Genomic DNA, 21,687 nt, shown 5'->3' with positions numbered 1-21,687 from the left:
TTTTTCTGTCAATATGGGGTGCTGTGTGTACAATAATGAGGAAAAAAAATGAACTTAAATGATTTTAGCAAATGGCTGCAATATAACAGAGTGAAAAATTTAGGGGGGTCTGAATACTTTCCGTACCCACTGTAATTAACAGCAACTTTAATAAACAATAACATCATTCTATCTGTTGATATTGAAAGAAGACTATGAGAGGCCTAATCTTTTGCATTATTCAGACATGTTCAACTGTTAATAATGATAATAAACCATTTAAAAAATAAAAAATAAATAATAAAAGCTCAAGCACTTAATTTGCTTTTGGCATTTTTATTAAGTTCACTTTGACATCATTACAGGGACCACAATTTTTCCTGTTTGCACCCCCCCCACAAAAAAGCTCCCAATTATTAACTTAATTCGAAAACAAATTGAATGCAGATGTTAGTAATCACATCTAGTTTTCTTTTCCCAGAGAAAGAGTCAAAAGCAAAAAGAACATAACTTCCATCACCCCTTCTCAGAGAGAGACTGATAAACACATGAAAGAAACAGCAAACATGCCAAGGATCTAGAGGAATAAGTTAAGTAATATATATTAAACTCAAACGACCTCAGAGGATAATCAGATACTCCGACATGGAATCTAAACAGGTCTGCATCTATTAAAAAAGTAGTTATATAGTCATAGTTTACCCTTAAAATGAAAGAAAACAAGACTTTGTGGTAATACAAACAGTCAGAGCTTTACCAACCGTTCTCCAAAAGCAACACGGCACCGGTGATCTCACCTGTAAAACATGCTTGCTAAGCAACACAATGACAGGACACTTGTCTGAATGTGATCATGTGTGTACACATGCATTCAACACCAAAAAAGGTCACGAGAGAGCAAAAAATACATGACATGAAGGGCAAATTAAAGTATATTAGAAAAAGGCCCTAATAATGGAGCACAAAAGTTTTAACTGTGATTCTGGTTAAATGTTTTTAATGCTTTGATAAGGATTTCTCTAGATTTGGACACAAAAGTTCGATGACATGCTTCCAACTGCATCAGCTGGAATGTTATACGATCGCTGCCATGAAACGCTGCCGTTTTGCATAATATGAATGCAACTATTGATACACGGTAGATATTCCATTTATTGTCATATTGTAAAACTGTGAGCACAAATGCATGAGTAGTCATTGGGCAGGCTGACACCACATTAAAAACACTGGCCAAACCGCTGCCATTTTACTGAATCACCCTTCCCTTTCAGCAATAACATGCCCTTATAATTGTATTTCCAAGAAGTCAATGTGTTTGCAGTGAGTTCTGGATTTTTGTTAAGGAAAAACAGTGATGCAACATATTCCAGCCTTGATAAAAAAAAAAATATATATATATAATAATATTAAAATTAAAATAAAAAAAAACCAACAACTTCAAACATCCAATAAATATTCAAAAATCTTCTGTGTCTAGGTTGGTAAACAATGCTCCAAAATGCTGACACAAGACCAGTTTTACCTTAAAAATTGTTACCATATGAATGATGGGTACTAGCCTTGTTTTGACAACAATAGATGACCTATGGGGCCAACATGGACACTTCAAATCAAACAGATTAATTCCTTCCTCTCCTATATTCTGAAGCTCCGATGATCCTATGCATAAAACTCAACCTTAAGGATATTAATACATATTTATTGTTACGGAGCCAAATGCCATACATGGGATTTAAAGCAGTCATCCTATTTGAGATATAATATAACAACAACTCTTATTTGAATAGTAATAATAACATATACATGTGAACTCAGATAACTGAGTGCAAAAGAGACAAATATAAGAGCTGTATATTCATTTTAGTTTTTTTTTTAAATATAAAAAGCAACAAACTACTTCACAGCAAAAAGCCTGTTGTAACCTTATTATATATACATACAGAAAAAAAAAATTTGCGCCAGTAACAGGTAGGTAGGATGGTGAACTAGACCAAATTATCACTGCTGGTATCTGAACTGGTACTGCTGGACTGATTGTCATGTGCACGTCCAGACAAATAATTCACATTTGTCAAAGAACTAAACGAAGGGGGAACAAGTATGTGTTGCAGAACATTTTAGATTTTTTATTTTAATTTTTTTTTGTGAAATGTTCATTTTTAAAAGTACAGACATTTGCTTTAAATTCAAACACCTGTTTTTATTTCCATCCACCCGCCAAACACTTAAAACCAGGTCATAGGTTCAGTCTAGTTCACAAACCCTTCCTCACACTGGCCATTGACATCCAGTTGCAGCATTGCATCACATCCCGTGTTGGAAACATCAGCTCCTGGAGCCCCAAGCTTCTTGCCCTAATGCTCGTAATTAAGCTGCAGAGTTAACATTGAATATCAAGAAGCTTTAGATTTTACATACTAGCTGGTTCAGTGCAGATGGTGGTTTGAAGGGTTGATGTTAAACAGGGGGAAAAAAGAGGAAAGGGGTGGGGCAAAGAGGAAGGGAGGGGTGGCGGCTAAAGGTGGAAGGATGGTAAACATGGTGTTGAGGGAATCGGAGAGAAGGATCATTCCGTTTTACAGCGCTTCATCGCTCCTGGGAGTTTCTCTTGTAGTCTGATGGAGAGAGTTGGAGACAAGCAGAATGAGACAGTGCCCATTAGGTGGCAATATTACAAAGTGCAAATCAAGGCCTCACTAATTGGCAGCCATTTCCAAAACTCAATTCTGTACAGCAAAATAACACACACACACACACACACACACACACACACACACACACATTGTGCATTCCTACTTTTAAATTGTTTCTCTACTCAAAGCACTTACTTGGCCATTGTACTGTTGACTTGATTGCGTGCAATGCCAATGTAATGATCAATCTGGGTCTATGGAAAGAAGAAAATGAGGTTCCATTGTAAGTAACGATAACTGTAATAATTCATTAAAACATTTTCTAAAGATCACGCGAGCAGGATGAGGCAGACGTCTATGGATTTATCATAAAGTATCATCAGTTTTATCATCTGCCAGGTAAAATCCGCAAGTCTGATTGCTTAGAAAAGTAATAGTACACCACTCCTTAGAAATCCAGGTATTGTATTACAAACAGTGAAGAGTGAGGTATATGCCAAAGTTTAATACTTGAGATTAGGGATTTGTTCCTAACCCCAAGTATGAGTACTACTTAGCAATGCTAATTACTATATAGAATATTTAATACAGTCATAAGTCACATTTTATAAACTATCCTGACCGCAAAACAGTCTGAAGTCACATGTCATAATCAATGTAACACCGTTTTGAGTGCTGTGATTTTAATTTTCTAACTGTGAAGATATTAAAAACTGGGTTACTGCATTTCCAAGGTCACCGCATAGCACTCTGCACAATGGAAATTAAAGAGACGGTTTAGAATTTTGTGGCACCATTATGGATGCATCATTATGGGCATACATATCTTCATTAGTGCTGTATTTAATTTAGGGGAAGGAATAGGAACTTACAACAGACATTCTATAATTTAGGGGAAGGAATAGGAACTTACAACAGACATTCTATAAATTCTTGAACAACAACTATTGTTAAGACTTGACAAATGCCTGAAAAGATTAATCCTAGTCTTGTGAAAGGGCTTACATAAGACGACTATGGCGTAATCATACATACTGATCACTGATTACTATTCTCTCTGAGTGGGCCAACTGTTCTGAAATGCTAAATACATTTGAGCATGTACGTCATCTCACATAAAAAGCAAGATTACTAAGGCTTTACAAAAGAAACTATGAATGCATTTTAAAATCTTGCAGTTGTTAAACATGCAGTGAAATATTTTGTATTTTTTTTGCATAGGCTTCCTCAGTCTCATTAAAGATCACAAGTAACAAGAGCAACCAGTAAAACTAGGTAACTAGTATCAATTGCTACAACATTAAAAGGTACCCATGATGCAAGTAAATCATCTGATCTCCTGGGATTTTCACGCACAGTCTCAGATAAACACTCAGTACATTGGTAGTGAGAAAAAAAGCATCTCAGAATGCACAACACGTCAAAACTTGAGGCAGATGGGCTACAACAGCAGAAGACCACATTGGGCACTTTATTAGGACCATAGTGTTCCAAATAAAGAGCTCAGTGAGTGTATATGATATATACAATTGCACCACAAAAGTATTTAAGTGGACACTTAAAAAAGATTAATTCTAAAGCAATTTCATTATAAATCTAATGTTATTGCATTAGAAACAAAATATTACAACAAAAAGGGCATCTGCAAACAAACTAAGCTAGATAATTTCTAATAGCTTTTGAGCTATTTTTCGATGATATTTAATTAACTGTTGTCAAACAATCATTGTATTAAAATCAGTTTCCCTCAAGTTTACACAGGTGCCCCAGCAGAGTAACCAAAGGTGTAGTTCATCACAATACTCATCCATCATTATAACTATGGAAGTTCTACAAAGTTTGATAACCATAAAGTGTCCAAATAACTTTTAAATAAATATCTATAGTTTTATCATTTGAAACCTGGAAAACTATTTGTGAAACTATTTGTGAAAACTGGGGTACAATTGTTTCAAATAAATAGAACACATTTTGATATTTTGTTATTAAGCAAGATTTTGGAGTGCCAATGCCTAGTTTTGCAACGCAGAAATATAGATAGAATTATGGATGGGATCTAACCTTGTTCTTCTCATAGACAGGTGGTACACCAAAGAGAAGGATATCCGCTGCAAAAGAAGTGAACACATAGAAAGTGACTATCATTGTTATGTTGTAATACTGGAAGAATTCTAAATGGCCCAAATCTTGAAATAATTTTTAAGGTTTTTTTTTTAATTTGGCACATTTAGCCTACCAAGGATGAGAATGGTGATGCCATTGAAGACCGCTCCAACATATGTCATTAGCCACATAACCACTGCGAGCTGAAATAAGAAAATTATACATACTGTATGTCAAAAGAACTTTTTATTACCACAATGCCAGAGAACGCAATATTCGAAATGAATTTTTGTGCGTTTAGAATGGTCAATGAACATCTCCCTTGCAGACCAATTTAATTAAAATCTTACTGTTAATAATACAGAAACAGGAATTATATGTGAGGGAGAGAGGACAGACTGCCTCTCTCAAACATCTTAAGGGCTATATATACACTGCGTTAAATCTTAGCACTTATATAATTGCTGGACCAGCACTAACCTTGAGGGAATCCACCAGATCCTCGACCAGAAAGAGGCGGCTCATCTTCTTGAGCGCACAGTTGATGTAGGACAGACAAAGGTCCACGTGCTTGCGGAAGGTCTCGGGAGGTATGGTGACATCTTTGTCCATCAGAGCCCTGTCACAGTCATGTTGGTCAAACCAATTAGCCTTGTCACTGCATATGATTCAACAATACTCCAAACCAAATCGTACTTGAACTGAGCATGACATGAAACGGTCACATCATGGACCAAAGAGTTACATATCTGTCTGTTTTTTTTTTTTTTTACAGAATCTTTACATAGACTTCAGCAATGACCCATCTTTATTTGCTGCAGATTTGCACACCTGTGATATTGAAAAATGTAAATGCATCATTCTATAATCAGATTGAGACTACCTGAAAAAATATTAATCAAATTGTTAGGTACCTAAAGACTCCCACCCCAACCAAGGTATTCTTTGAAGTAATGTGTACATCACACATGAACATGGAAAATACTTAAATATACTGAAACACCATCATTACAGCCTGGTACCACCAAAGTACTTTTTGTAAAGGTGACAGTTCACTCTGTTCCTGTTGTGGCCTACATACAACGTCTTTAGGTAGACTAGGGATGGGAAGTGTAAGGACTTAATGATTCCGGTTCCCATTCTGATTCCTCTAACAATTCCATTAACATCTCTTTTAGTGCTTTTGAGGATGGGATTTAGAAATGGGAAATGCAATTCTTATTGGATTTCCTGCCTTGGCAGACTGTTACCAAAGGATGAGATCATTACATATTTAAACCGAACATATTCATTTGTAAATGCGCTGTTAAAGTCAATGCCGACATTTTAATTGAGATATTTCATAAATTAATTAATTTTTATAAAATACCCTTGATTACAACAAAACTCATTATGTCTATCTTTAACTACACATTGACAATAATCCAGTAATAAATCTATATTATGCAACAACAATTCTTGTTTAATTTAAAAGCGGATATGACAAAATAAATGATTTGCAGCTGAGCAAGTTTTTCCATTCACTAAAAAGAACAGAAGAATCATTTGATTGTTAGGAAGTGCTGTATGTTTCGCAGTATAGATTGAAAAGACAGGAATTGGACTACACTGTTTGCACTGTATGTGTTGTGCTGCTAAATCCATAGCGTCAGTGGTTTAGTAGTAACCAAAGAGGTGGGCATACTATGAATTTATCGAGGATTGTATATGAAATTACTAATGACAGTAGTAATGTTCACGTTAGCGCATTATATTATGATATACAGTACATAAAAAATGTATTATTTTTTGTTTTATGTGTGTACAAAACATTTTTTGTGTAGAATGAAATAGCTTTCCTATTAAGATATAGAAATTAATATTTATAGATAGATATCACGAGGAAATAATACATCACTGACCGCAGTAAAAGATCTGGTTCTCAAATCCCAACCCTAAGTAGGACAAAATCCTTTTTGCATGCATTCACATGACATTGAGTTTACGGACAAAAAAAGACTTACTTGAAGGGGTGACCCTCGTTGGACTTCTGCACAGCCTGGACAACAGACTTGTAGATGCGGAAAGAGATGGTGACACAGAGCAGGGCCAGCAGTAGGTAAGAGACAACGCTGATCATGCTGAACGCTGCCAGAGAGAGCAGTACCAGCATCGACAAACCAAACACCACTCCGGACTTCTTAGGGTCCCGCCAATGCACCAGGTCATATACTGCATGACAGAGAGTGTGAAAATCATGTGCATGTGGTGTGTTTTTAGGTATTAAGGAAAGAAAGTTGTTTGTCAAAATTATATCATCCTTTTTTTTTTTTTTTTTAAATGGTAGTACAATAACAACATAAATCACGAGCTTACAGATGTAAAAGGCAGTAACAATTATTTTAATTAGATTTTTTAACTCTTAAATCATTATTGTTCCATCATAAAAAAAATACAGAGCTCATATTCTCCATACTGCTGTGGTTATATAATGCAGAGAGAGTTTGAGTGGCCGGTGATGCATTATGAAAGGAAGCTTTTAAAGAAGCCTTACATAAAAGGCAGCCTCCACATACAGCAATGCCTTGAGGGGGTTCAGCTCTGAGCATTACCATTTCTTGGGTACTCGCACGGTCTATAATGAAGGACTGAACAACTGCCTCGATCCACCTGCCATATATTGTGCAGGTCCCCCTCGTGCTGCCAAAACAGTGCCAACCTGCATCTCAGAATACCATTCGGAGATGATATTCTTCTCACCACAATTGTAAAGCACAGTTATCGGAGTTACCATACACTTTGGCATTTTTAACCAGTCTGGCCATTCTCTGTTGATCTCGCTCAAAGCATTTCCATCCACAGAACTGCCACTCGCTGTGTTTTGTTCTTTGCACCATTAAGAGGAAATTCTAGAGACTGTTTCGCATGAAAATCCAAGGACATCAGCGGTTACAGAAATACTGCACCAACAGTCATACACCATGGTCCAAATCAATGAGATCACCCCCCATCCCCCCATTCTGATGATTGATGTGGACATTAACTGAAGCTCCTGACCCATATCTACATGGTTTTATGCACAGCTGCCACACATGCCGATTAGATAATTGCATAGATGATTGTTGGTGCCAGACAGGCTGGTTTGAATATTTCTGTAACTGCTGATCTCATGGTATTTATTTATTTTTCAAAATGCTTAATGCTTTCTTCCTGGATGAGGGATTCATACTCTGGAATGTGTGGGGATGGGTCCTGTAACACAAGACCATTCACATGGAAGCGATGGCTGGATGAAAAACACCCTTACAAAAAAAGTTTCTTTAGGGTTCCATTTAAAAATGTAGGGTTCTTTATTCGGCAAAAAAAATAACCCTTTATGCCAAAAAAGTTCCATTTACAAAGATTTACACAAAAGGGTTCTTTGAGTTGTAATGCATGTATGTATGTATGTATGTATGTATGTATGTATGTATATGCATGCATAAATTACTTTATTGAAAGTTTTGATTAAAAATAGTTCTGAACACTACCCAAATTTATTTTTCATACTGCAGGGTTTGATTAGAAAAGGATAAATGGTGGGCCTGGGAATCTCTGCAAGTAAAGACGCTGACTACCACACCTGGAGTCGCAAGGTTGAATCCAGGGCATGCTGAGTGACTCCAGTCAGACTTCCTAAGCAACCAATTTGCCTGGTTGCTACGGTGGGTAGTGTCACTTTGGGTTAACCTCCTCGTAGTCGCTATAATGTGGTTCTCGCTCTCGGTGGGGCGCATGGTGAGTTGTGAGTGGATGCCTCAGAGAATAGCCCGATTCTAGTCTCAATTCATAGAATCATAAAAACACTGAATGATACTGAAAATGAGTTTGTACTAGGACTGAACGATATATCAAATACGTTCATGATAACTTTGGTGGGACAGTAAAATAAAGCAACATCATGAATATTATGATGATTTGTGCTTTATATTATAATTATGATCCCTAAAGTGCATGTCATTACACTAGTCTTGCAATGTCTCCCTGTCTCGCGACTTGCGAGTATGATAGTTTAATAGTGTCTCCGATTTGATCAAACTTTAGTTGTAAAAAGAGTTGGCAACTTTAATCTATGCAGGCTCTGAACAATTGCATTATACATTTGAACAGAAAAAATACAGTTATACAGCAGCTTAAGGGGGGAAAATGGTTTACAAAAACATGTGATTCAAAGCCTGAGAAAGCACCATTGTTTTTGTCCCACTGACTACTCAGGTACCAGTGATTGGGGGGGGGGGGGTCTGAGTCCCTCCCAGCATGCTTTGCTAGTGCCCACAGGGAGGCAGTCTTGGCCAAGAGCACTTGTTCGTTATCATTCCCTCACTCCCATTAATGGACCCAGATACAACATCATGTCCCAGTGGCTACTGAGCCGCAGTGGCCTCTTTTTAGTTCTCACAAAGCTCAACTCTTAAAGACACAAGCACTTTCTAATGTGTTTATGCGAGTCAGTGTAAGAGTCCACATGTGTCTGAATCATTTAGAAGTCATGCATGAAATCACCCATCCTACCCCATGTACAAGGATTTCAGCAGCATAAATTCCAGTGGTTACTTGTCATAGTGTTCATTATGTTCAAAAGTGAACAGTGTGTGAGCCTTTATGCAAGAAAAACCTAATGAGGTCAGTTATTTAAAGGCCATTGGCCATTTTTATACACTGCAGTCAGTTTCAGCTTGCCTAATACGCTTGTGCTACCTCCTTCAGCTTCTTCAAATCACATATGGAAAGAATTTAAATGCCTAAATGGGAGTATATTGATCTGAACACGTGTGCTTATTTACACATACATAAATACAGTGAATAGCAATCATATGCTGAAGTTTACACAACCCCTTGATAGTATCTACAGCTTTGACAAAGCAATGGAAAATGGCACACCCATTAAAATAAACTTAACACCACTGGAAAGCTCTTGGGGAGTGAGCTATAATGAAGAAATTGACAAGTTACAGGATTTCATGCAGAGCCAATAAAAAAAAAGAAAGACAAAAGGCCTAAATATGCTCTAGATCCATTCAATAAGCCACTTATTCTATCACAAACTATATCTAGTAGAAAACATGACTGCTCAAAATACAAAAGTGCAATTTTTTTAGTGCAAGCTGAATCAAAATCAAGGAAATTTTTTAATTGCACAACGTCATGTCTTAAAGAGTTTCCGACAAGCATTGCGAAAGCCTTCATGCCTTTAATGAACTTGTTTTTCCAAGTTGAAAACTCTAGTTTTATGAAAGCTCTGACTTCACTCACAAGAGGATGTGAACAGCTCCAAACAGAATCTCAGAGTCATCTTGCAATTACAGTATTTCTGACAATTTGTGAACACTGCAAGTTTCTTGTTTCCTTAGTAACTACCCTAAATATTTCAAATATGTAAACTATCACAATTCTAAGAGCATACATGTAAACTTCACAACATACCGATTCAGGGTAATGTAGGCATGCAGAAAATATATGCATTTTATGATACAGTCCTACTGGACCATTCCATGTCAGCAAGACCACAAGGGCAGATAGGCCTACTTCTCAAAAGTCTATTAAGCTTAGCAAATAAGCTTTGCTTGAGCAGAAACATACTGCAAGTGTTCATGGTTAAACCTAAAACATCTTTAAATTGAGTTACCAAACCACTTCACACTGTTTCTCTCTTTAAAAGGAACAGTGATGCAAAAATTATTGGTTAGCTGCAATCAGTAACACCCAAACATCATTTTGTGATTAATCACCATAATTTCGCTCCAAACCTGTACGACATTCTTCCGTGAAACAAAAAAGGAATATATATATATTTTTTTTTTCACCAATTGGTGACCGCTGCTCTACATGGTAGCTGAAAGTATCATAAAATATTTAAAATGCAATTACGTATGTGGTATATATAGAACTTTGTGATTGACAGGCGTTCCAATTCTGTGGAAATCTGCTGTGCTCTGTTCAGATTTGGTGTGGGCCTGGTAATGAGATATGGCTTGAGAAAAAACATTGCATGTTAATAGTAATGAATAGTTAAGTTATTTTGGACATTATATAAATATAAAACATACACATACATCCATTTTTAGGTTAAAGATTGAAACACATCAATCAGGAAATTTAGTTACTCCAAAATCATATTTTTAAGAACCCATAAATTGTTTTGTTATTACCACTAATACTTTCGAACACATAACACTAAATAGGTTAGTGTGGAGTAGTCAAGTTAAAAAGTCAAAAGTAGTAAGGTCTTGTGTCTGGGCATTCTTTGTGTGCATGGTTAGTAGGCTGCTCGCCCAGAAAGACAAGTTACCTGACAGGTGGTTTAGTATAGATGTCAAGACATGCTCTGCAAGGTGGTAGGCCTCTGCCACCCAAATATCAATTGCCTCTACCTCTTTGGCAATTAAGGCATCAGGCTGATACTCGTTTGGAAGATTTTGAGGTACGGAAGATGAGGTCACTGAAGCTTCCAGATTTTGAGTAGCTTCATCTGGCTTTAGGACGGACTTCACTACGAGAGGTTTCTCGTCTTCCTCTTGGCTGCTCCCGAGTTCTTTCAAAGCAGATATTGTTAAGCGCTCCTGCTCAAAGTCCATGATCATTGCAGGGGAGGATTGATTGAAAGCAGGAGTATCAGATTTGGGATTCTGATCTAAGGTTACCTGACCTGGATTGAAGCCCTCAGGCTCCTCATCCTGCCGTGAATTAAGACACTCCCTCATAAACTCCACAAAGCTGTCCGTCGCTGCCATTACTAAAAATTCTGGCTCAACATTCTCTGTATCGCTTATGGTCTCTGGCGAATCCGGTCTATCTAAAACATATCTAGAGGCCAATACCCCAGGTTCAGAGTTAGTCATCACTGATCCTTTAGCTACATAATTTGTCATAGGGCCAGAAACTTCACTGATTTTGCCAGACTGTTCTTTGTGACAAACATTTAAAAGTTCCAGTGGGATCTCTTGAATTGGGGATTGTCTGCCAATGGATTGGATTGGTAACGCCTCCTGTTCTTGCAGTGTCAAATTCTCAGATTCCACTGCTGACCTGTGATCTTCTGAATCAACAGTTGGCATCTTGTTTTGAGGGACAACAGTATCAACGTCATCATGGGCATCGGCTAAATGGTCAGATATCGGGGGTTCAGGGACAGATTCTTTGTCCATCTTGCATCTTTTGGGTGTTTCATCAAAATCATCTGTAATATTTTCCTCAAAGGCTTCTTGAACAAAAGTACTGATATTTAGATTTTCTGGAAGACAGCTGGGCTTTGAGAGCTCAGTATTCTCTCTTTTATTCTCCATAAAATAATCTGAATTCAGCTGGTCTTTTAAAGCAAGCTCCTCACTGGTGTAATGGTCCAGGTAAGTCTCTACATCACTGGGCTCATTTGAGGGGTAATTTTTGTTAGGGGGGAGGTCAGAAAGTACTTCTCCAGTTTCGTCAAGCTCTTTGTCAAGGGTTGACTCTTCAAGGGGTCCAAAGGACACTAAATTCTGAGACATAGGTGACTGCATTTGAGAGTCCTCTGAAATCTGGCCACCTGAGTCTGGGGAGGACTGGAGGAAAATGCCACTTTCATGATCATCTTCGATCATCGTGTGATTAGGAAAGTATTCACCATCAGAGTCTGTTTGATTTTCCAGAGAGGAAATTTGATAGTCTGTTTTATTTTCTTCGTTTAGAGTTTCCACAGATACATGTTCAGGAACCTCTGATTGCTCCTGTTGCTCAAGTGACTCTCTGCTTTCACCTTGAATAATCGGACACCTTTCATTATCATCCTCCTCTCCTTCCACATCCAGCTGCTCTTCTTCCTCATCACTTAGAACCTGTTCATCTGTCTCAATTACATTAATAATAGGCACCTGAATCAGCTTCTTTTCGTTATCTGGCAAAATCTCCTCATCTTTTTGAGGTTTAATGTCAAGGTCATTATTTTCTACTGCTGAGATGTTGCCAACTTCCTCAATCACTGTATCATCTGACTCCCCAGAACTATCTACCTCTAGGATTTCAGCAGGTTCCAAGTTTCCCTTTGAAGTGCTGGCATGTTGCGTAGAACTAGGGTCCATCTGTTGGGTAACAGGGGATGACAGAGACTCAAAATCTGCTGGTGGTGCAGGGGAGGCAGGAAGCTCTTGATTTTCAGGAACTTTTTGATAGCCTTGAGTGTCCACATCAGTTTTCTCTTGTTTGTCCCACATATAGGCTGTAGGCAAATAGCTCAGGTCAAATTCAGAATCTTCCTCAACACTTTCTTGTTTTACTCGTTTATCATCATTATATTTTGTTTCTGCTACTTTGATAGGACTGTCCATGAACTGATCAGGAACTCCTGTAAAACTTTCAGATGCACCTTCTGGTGCATCAACACAGTTTCCTTTCATTACTTTGCATGGGCTCTCCTGCATCATGGGTGAGTCTTTTTCCTCATCAAGATCAGGATCTTCAATGTTGAAATCTGGTGCTGGAGGTAAGTGAGCTCTCATCCAGTCAGCCGTGTCCTCAAAGTCACTTCCATGCCTTGTCTCACCAAGCACTTCAAAGGGCGATTCAGGTGATTCCTGCTCATTTGACATTGACCTTTTCTGGAAGGTCAAATGTGAGGAACTTCCATGAGATTCAGTGGGGAACTTCTCATAGTGTCGCTCTTTAAAATGTGGAAACCCACCATCATTCCTATCAAAATCATTCTTCTTTGCAGCTAAAGCTTCCAATGCTTTGATTCTTTCAGATACTGGTGACGTCTTTATAGGGGAGTCCTGCTTTTGAGATCCAAAGGAAGAGTCAAAAAGCTCCCTTTTCTCTTTGAAATTATGCTCCATGTAATCTCCAGGTGGTCCTGAAGATTCAATTCCATAAGCAACTTGAGAGAAGGAACTTGGCTGAGAAGAAAAGTGAAGAGAGGTGGCCATATTCTCTGAACACTTTTCAGAGCCTAGTACCACTCTTTTGTCTGCATCCATCATGCAAGCAGAAAAGAGGACGAAAGGGAGGGTTGGAAATAAAAAAAGTAACTTAACTCCGATATGCTAAAGCTTGGGACCATACTTAAAGCTTGGCCTTCCATAGCTTTAATGAATTTAGATCAGTCAAATTTCAGAGCATAAGGTCCCCAAAACTTTAGCAATCAACAGCTACACTTGTACTCTATGGAGCATTCCCAAGACACTTTATTGCTTGCATTCATTTCATTGAAGCTAAAGCAGTCATGCACACAGTCCCACATATTAATGGATGGAGTTTGATGCCTACATGCCAGCTTGACAATGTGCTTATACCATTGAGGAATCTCAATTACACACAAGAAAAAAGATGTTATGTCTTAATGTTTTTAATGAATAATTCTTACAGATGAATAATTCCAACAGATAAACAACACCTCTTTCAAAAAACAAACAAATGGGCACACAAAAATGAACAAAAACAAACAGAACTACACTACCAGTAGAACTACCAAGAAAGGGCCATTTATAAAGTGGTTAAAATAATATTATTATGGGTACTGTTAAGAAAGCCCTATGCTTCAACTGTCTAACCATAAAAAAATAAATCAAATTATGGTGCAGACAGTATAATGATGACTGAATTACACAGGTCTAGTTTATGCTGGAGTATTCTGGACACATGCAGAAAATGGAAATCATGACCTGTATGTTACATTGTATGACCTCGCTCATTAGCATAACATTAGCTTTTCAGTCTTTCCTGAACGGCTGAATGGTGGCAACTACACTGCATGGCCAATGCTTTTTGGATTTAAATAGGCTCTTAAGTATCTGCTTATGATTGGATCATTATTGCAGTTATTAATGTTTTAGCTGGCAAGCCTGTCAACAATTCTTTTAATGCTAACTGATGCAGAGTGTAGTAGGGATGGGCACGAATACTTGAGTATTCGAACTTGGCCACAATGATCAATCATTAAAACTATGATCAATGGTGATCATGCATATGAATTCTCAGTTATTTCAAAATTTAATGACAATCACCCAACTAACCACAAACGTGTCAAAGAGGGAGCTTATTTAAAATTTTTAGATTGATTATGTTGTGATTGAGGGGTACATTGATTGTCAGAGACATCTCATAACAACCAAACTGATATAGGATGCTGTAATGCTACCGATACGATAATCACAAGAGTATGTATTTAACAGTGTTTTGAACACCTGCCTCTGCAAAACGTTTGCTAAACACGTTTTATTATAATTTAAAATGGAAGAAATTGAGTCGTTAATGGATATTATTTAATTAAAAAAAGTGAATGTTTGTCACAGACTGTAAACGTTCCTGACCTGGGCGCCGACATGTTTGCATGAAGTAACACACACTTGCATACTGACGAAATGGGAGTTGAAGATTTCCGCACGAGTTTCCAAGTTAGAAGTCTGACATAAAGTGTCCTTCCATTGCACTTTCCCCAGCTGAAAGGTGAAAATTCAGACTCTGAATGGAACGCTTCACGGATCAACACAGCAACAACAATACAGAGCATCGCGGCTTTCCCCACATGAGCAAACACTTGGGGAGACACACACCAGGCGTGTGGCAGTGGACTCTATGCACTGTGAGTGTTTCAAACAGCTAGACAGAGTGCAGCTAAATGGAACAGAATGCAGTGTCTTCCAAACTGAACTTCAAATTAACACGCATACTAAAAACGTGATGTTATGGCATCTATTGTTAAGCCAACCATGATCTACAACTAGACAGTTCAGAAAGTAACAAAAAAAAAATTATAAAACTGGTGCGCGCTAAGATTACCACGGTAACCTTAAGGAAGAACAGACAGATGCGTGTTGTGCACATTCTTTCATTGAGTTGGGCAGTGAATCTTCACATAATGACATATGTTGCATTTTATTTTGATTAGTGTCCAACTGATATATTATCGGTATCAACGTATATGTTTACCAATATGCGCAGATATGAAAACTTTTTTTTCAGAATATATAATGCAGAGTTATTTAGAGTTGGTTTCATAATGTAGTTTGTCCAGCAGAGCACGCTCAGACTCAACTGTTTACAATACTGAGCTGATGGTGGTTATGCAGACAGTGCGGAGGAAAGTGGTGCGAAGTCAAGCGGTGCGGAGTTAAGTTGTGTCTACTCGGTAAGCTGCAAACTATTTTGTGAAATACATACTGGAAAGTTAATAAACAATGACACCATAATTTTTCCTTTTCAATATAACGTTAACCCTGTCCCTCATGTTTAATCACATTTGTTTGCCCGCTATAGTGTCAGTGTAGTCAGTAACCAAGCAGACTGAAATATAAACATCAGAGCATCATTTTGCAGCTCAACAAACAATGGTGCAGTGTTGGATTCTGTCTGTTCAGTGTTCATTTCAAGCTACATTTTACCTAGTTGGTGAGACGTAATGCTGGAAAGTAAATAAACAACTTTAACCATTTTTGCTCTCCCTGACAACTGTCTAATAGCTAACTAGCTAACCCCGTAGCTACTTTCATACCTTTTCAGTGGAAGCTAATGTGTAAACATGTATTCACCAAACTGTTTTGTTCAGGATTCACAGTTTGGATTCATTGCATTTACAAAATGTAATAAAGTCTGGTTTTCCACCGAACATATGGCGATTCTACCAACTTGGAGGAATACACACCATCAGTGACCAGCTACATCAGCAAGTGCATTGATGATGTCACTTTCTCCAAGACCATCACCACACGCTCCAACCAGAAGCCGTGGATGACTGCGGAGGTGCGCACGCTGCTGAGGTCCCGAGACTCCGCCTTCAGAGCAGGCGATAAGGCAGCCCTAAGAACAGCTAGGGCCAAACTGTCACGGGCAATCAGAGAGGCAAAGCGCGCACACGCCCAGAGAATCCACAGTCACTTCCAGGACAGCGGTGACACGCGGCGCATGTGGCAGGGCATCCAGGCCATCACCAACTACAGGACAACATCAGTTGCCTGTGACAAAGATGCCTCCCTTCCAGATGCGCTGAACGACTTCTACGCTCGGTTTGAAGTGCAGAACGACGTGATGGCGAGGAAGTCCACCCCTCCTCCCAACGACCAGGTGCTCTGTCTTACCACGGCAGATGTGAGGAAAACTCTACGTAGAGTCAACCCACGGAAGGCTGCTGGACCAGACAACATTCCTGGCAGAGTGCTCAGAGGATGTGCAGACCAGCTAGCAGATGTTCTTACCGACATCTTCAACATCTCTCTGAGCAGCGCCGTTGTTCCAACGTGCTTCAAGGCCACCACCATCATCCCCATGCCAAAGAAGTCTTCAGTGTCCTGCCTCAACGACTACCGTTCCGTCGCACTCACACCCATCATCATGAAGTGCTTCAAGAGGCTCGTCATGAGGCAGAATAAGACCCAGCTGCCCCCCTCACTAGACCCACTGCAGTTTGCGTATCGTTCAAACCGTTCAACGGACGATGCCATCGCCACAACCCTCCATCTGGCCCTCACCCACCTAGACAATAAGGACTCATACGTTCAAATGCTGTTCATAGATTTCAGCTCAGCATTCAACACAATCATTCCCCAGCACCTGATTGGAAAGCTGAACCTGCTGGGCCTGGACACCTCCCTCTGCAACTGGATACTGGACTTCCTGACTGGGAGACCTCAGTCAGTCCGGATCGGGAACAGCATCTCCACCACCACCACACTGAGCACTGGGGCCCCCCCAGGGCTGTGTGCTCAGTCCACTGCTGTTCACTCTGCTGACTCCACGACTGTGCAGCAATGCACAGCTCGAATCACATCATCAAGTTCAGCCTATGACACCGACCGTGGTGGGTCTCATCAGCAAGAACAACGAGTCAGCATACAGAGAGGAGGTGCAGCGGCTGACGAACTGGTGTAGAGCCAACAACCTGTCCCTGAATGTCGACAAAACAAAAAAGATGGTTGTTGACTTTAGGAGAGCACAAGGTGAACACACTCCGCTGAACATCGACGGCTCCTCTGTGGAGATCGTCAAGAGCACCAAATTCCTTGGTGTTCACCTGGCGGAGAACCTCACCTGGTCCCTCAACACCAGCTCTATCACCAAGAAAGCCCAGCAGCGTCTCTACTTTCTTCGAAGGCTGAGGAAAGCACATCTCCCAACCCCATCCTCACTACATTCTATAGAGGGACTATTGAGAGCATCCTGAGCAGCTGCATCACTGCCTGGTTTGGGACTTGCACCGTTTCGGACCGCAAAGCCCTGCAGAGGATAGTGAGGACAGCTGAGAAGATCATTGGGGTCTCTCTTCCCTCCATCAAAGACATTTACAAAAAACACTGTATCCATAGAAGCAACCAGCATTGTGGACGACCCCACACACCCCTCACACAAACTCTTTACCCTCCTCCCGTCTGGCAAGAGGTACCGAAGCATTCGGGCCCTCACGGCCAGACTGTGTAACAGCTTCTTCCCCAAGCCATCAGACTCCTCAATACTCAGAGACTGGTTTGACACACGTGTCCTGAGTTGCACTTTAATTACTGTCACTTTATAACTGTCTGCTACCTCAATAACTGCTATGTGCATAGAACATTATCTCATAGTATGTTATGTTTACATTTTTAGAAACTGTCATCTTTTTGCACTACTGAGTACTGGTCGGCGCTGCACTGTCTATTGTCCTGTTCATTGTCAGTAATTTGTTGTACTGTCCTGTACTTTTTGCACATGTTTGCATGTGCACTTTATATAGGTATATATAGGTAGTTTATATAGGTATTTTATTTCGTTGTGTAGTCTCATGTGGTCCTATGTTGGTCCTTTGTTGTTTTTATGTAGCACCATGGTCCTGGAGGAACGTTGTCTCGTTTTGCTGTGTACTGTACTAACTGTATATGGTTGAAACGACAATAAAAACCACTTGACTTGACTTGAAAGTCTGAAAGTTTCCGCTGAACTTGTATAGCACAATAAGGTGCAACACAGCTGCCGCTGTCGGCAGGTGGAAATGCTTCTTGTTTTACAACCTGCCACTAATTGTCTGGCAGTACTAAAACAGTCAGCATTTGATGGATACTAAACAATACTGCTGATTTTTATTTAACTATACATTTTATTGAATTTATTCTTTATTTTCTCAGTGTTTAATTCTTGAAATATTTTTATCAAAGAATATTTGACATATAATAATAATAATGTCAAATATTCTTTGATAAAAATATTTAATAAAGCAGCCTTCCGAGTACCTTTGCATAGTCATATCGGTGCAAAATCCACATAGAAAAGGTCTGTTTTTATTCCAGCTCAAAAATTAACTATATTGGTCACCATATGGGTAATTGGTGAATTTTCCCCTTCTAAAATTTGTATCTTCTCAAAAATCCCATATCAGTCGGGCTCTAATTTTGATCATGCAATCTTTTGTAAATCTTTGTAACAGATTATTTTATAACGGCCTATAATAATGAAGAGACACTGGAACAACAAGACAATGCAGCAGCCAAATATGTTTATCAGACATGTTATTACATAAAGATATGTACATGTTATTGCCCATAGAGTAGACAAAATATCCATCCCTAATGTGTAGCTTTGCATTTCTTGATTTATTTTCCCCCCTTTTTCTCCCAATTTGAATGCTGCTCAAAGTTCTTGTGGTAGTGTAATGACTCAATCTGGGTGGCGGAGGACGAATCTCAGCTGCCTCCACGTCTGTGACAGTCAACCTGTGCATCTTATCACGTGGCTTGTTGAGCTTGTTACCGCGGAGATATTGCGTGTGTGGAGGCTTCACGCCATCCTCCGCGGCATCCATGCAAAACTCAACGCGTGCCCCACAGAGAGCGAACCACATTATAGCGATCACGGTGGATATATCTTGTCGTTGTGGAAAAGGTTACGTTGTTTCAGAAGGGGCTAATTATTGGCCTGCATCAAGCAAAGAAAACAACGAAATTGCTGAAATCACTGGAATTGGGTTAAGAACTGTCCAATGCATTATTAATACCAGGAAGGATAGTGGTTAACAGTCAGCTTAATGGAAGAAATGTGGTCGGAAATAAATCTTGAATGATCATGATCGTAGATCATTAAAACGCTTGAAGTCACATCGTAAAATATCCACAGTAGAACTCACAGCTATGGTTAATACGGAAAGTAAGTGCATTTCCACATGCACAATGCAACGAAAACTTACAGAATTGGGACTAAACAGATGTGTGACCACAAAAGTCACATGTTAGCGAGGCTAATCGGAAAAAAACGACTTCAATTTGCTTGGGAGCATAAAGATTGGACTGTGCAGCAATGGAAAAGGTCATGTGGTCTGATGAGTCCAGATTTACCCTATTCCAAAGCGATGGGCGCATCAGGGTAAGAAGGGAAGCGCATGAAGCGATGCACCCACCATGCATAGTGCCCACTGTACAAGCTTCTGGAGGCAGTGTTATGCTCTGGGGTTGCTTCAATTGGTCCGGTCTAGGCTCAGCAAAGCTATGCAGCAGTACTGAATGTACTGAATGACCAGGTTATCCCATCAATGGCTTTTTTTTCCTTCCCTGACAGCATGGGCATATTCCAGGTGACAATGCCAAGATTCATCAGGCTCAAATTGTGAAATAGTGGTTCAGGGAGTATGAGGAACATTAATTGGCCACCATAGAGTCCTAATCTTAACCCCATTTAAAGTCTTTGGGATGTGCTGGAGAACAGTTTATGGAGTGGTTCAACTCTCCAGTCATCAATACAAGATCTCGGCCAAAAAATAATGCAACTAGACAGAAATGTTGTGACGTTGCATTAGGTTTTCGAAACAATGCTGTGCCGAATGAACGCCGTAATCAAAGCTTTAATTTGCACTAACTGGCAGAAACTGGTATTTTTCATATTTTAAAATCACAGGGCTTACCTATAAAGATTAAAGCCTACTAAAAATGTAGATTTAAAATATATAAGTAAATGTACCTAATGTAATTATGTCCCTTCAACTTACATATAATTGCTCACTGCTTTTTCATTTTTAACACTTTTATCCTTACATCTCTTCTAGAAGCATTTAAACCATGTTCCAAATAATGCAGTTTTAACAAGCAGCCTTTTTTTTTTGTCTTGAAGAAATGAAATTGTTAACATTGTTAGAATCTTTGGCAAGTGGTATTGTGGGTGAACCTATGATATGCAACTACTATGAGGTCTCACGTAGTTTTCGAACGATATATTGCAGAGGCCGATAAATCTGCTGATATTTGGTATTTTGTACTGGTGTTTAACAATCTCATTTAAATGTTCCAGTTTATAAGAGATATGAGATACGTGTAGAAGTTCATTATGTTTCATTTTAAGCACTCGCTCTCTTCTCAAAAGTTCCCTGTATCTGTTAACTGTTTTGTCGAATGAAAAAAAAAAGGCAAATATAAATAAGGCTTCTATTGTATATCGTCTGCAAATATCTCATTTAAACATATCTAATTTACAAAAATCCATAAACTGTGTCCCTCTGATTGCATAGTCAGTCTGTGACACATCAGGCAGTTGATCCAGGCTGAGTAAACTGGAAGAGGTCAGTAGACTACACTCACGTGATACGCATAAGAGTGATAGAGCAACTTCAAAGTAAAAGTGCTTCACGTACCCTACAAGTAAATGTCATATTTACTTGGTTCTTCCATTTTGTGAGAAAATGCAAATGCTATTTTATAACTTCCATGGTTGCTGGACTACTGTGTGCACTGTTGTTATTTCCCTCCTACGAATGTATTACATTTCACTTATGTGCAAAGAATGGGCTCTATGCACGGCGGAGCTTGACGTATTTCCGGTGAAATTTAAGGATGCTTGATTACTTCCGCCGATCGTAGAGCGCTGCTATGCCGAGAACTGATGTGGGATTCTATACTCTTTGACTATACACTAAAGGAACATTAGTCACAAAACAGCAACCTCTCATTTTGTTTATGCTTTTTTTGCTATATTTCATACATTCAGATGTTTGCCCTCAATAACTTTCTTATGGTGTATGCAAAATGATTAATGAGAA

The 21,687-nt window shown here is 39.1% G+C and overlaps 1 protein-coding gene across 3 annotated transcripts in view; it reads right to left on the bottom strand.

Moving 5' to 3' along the window:
- Nucleotides 1–305: 305 nt before the first annotated feature.
- Nucleotides 306–21,687, bottom strand: part of LOC127656496 (reticulon-3-like) — a 35,224-nt gene continuing 13,842 nt past the window's right edge. For 2 of the 3 annotated variants that reach the window (XM_052144869.1, XM_052144878.1), the window contains 6 exons: nt 6,719–6,926; nt 5,196–5,334; nt 4,849–4,918; nt 4,674–4,720; nt 2,808–2,866; nt 306–2,594 (listed from right to left, as the gene is read on the bottom strand). In XM_052144869.1, the coding sequence (XP_052000829.1) occupies nt 2,546–2,594; nt 2,808–2,866; nt 4,674–4,720; nt 4,849–4,918; nt 5,196–5,334; nt 6,719–6,926 (572 nt within the window). In that variant the 3' untranslated portion in view covers nt 306–2,545. Of the gene's footprint in view, nt 2,595–2,807; nt 2,867–4,673; nt 4,721–4,848; nt 4,919–5,195; nt 5,335–6,718; nt 6,927–11,022; nt 13,672–21,687 lie in introns of all 3 variants that reach the window. The other variant, XM_052144858.1, reaches the window with a different exon arrangement.

Source organism: Xyrauchen texanus, chromosome 2 (assembly GCF_025860055.1).
Source record: "Xyrauchen texanus isolate HMW12.3.18 chromosome 2, RBS_HiC_50CHRs, whole genome shotgun sequence".
NCBI lineage: Eukaryota > Metazoa > Chordata > Actinopteri > Cypriniformes > Catostomidae > Xyrauchen > Xyrauchen texanus.
Note: the sequence above shows the minus strand (reverse complement) of the source record. Positions and strands in the feature narration are given on the sequence as shown.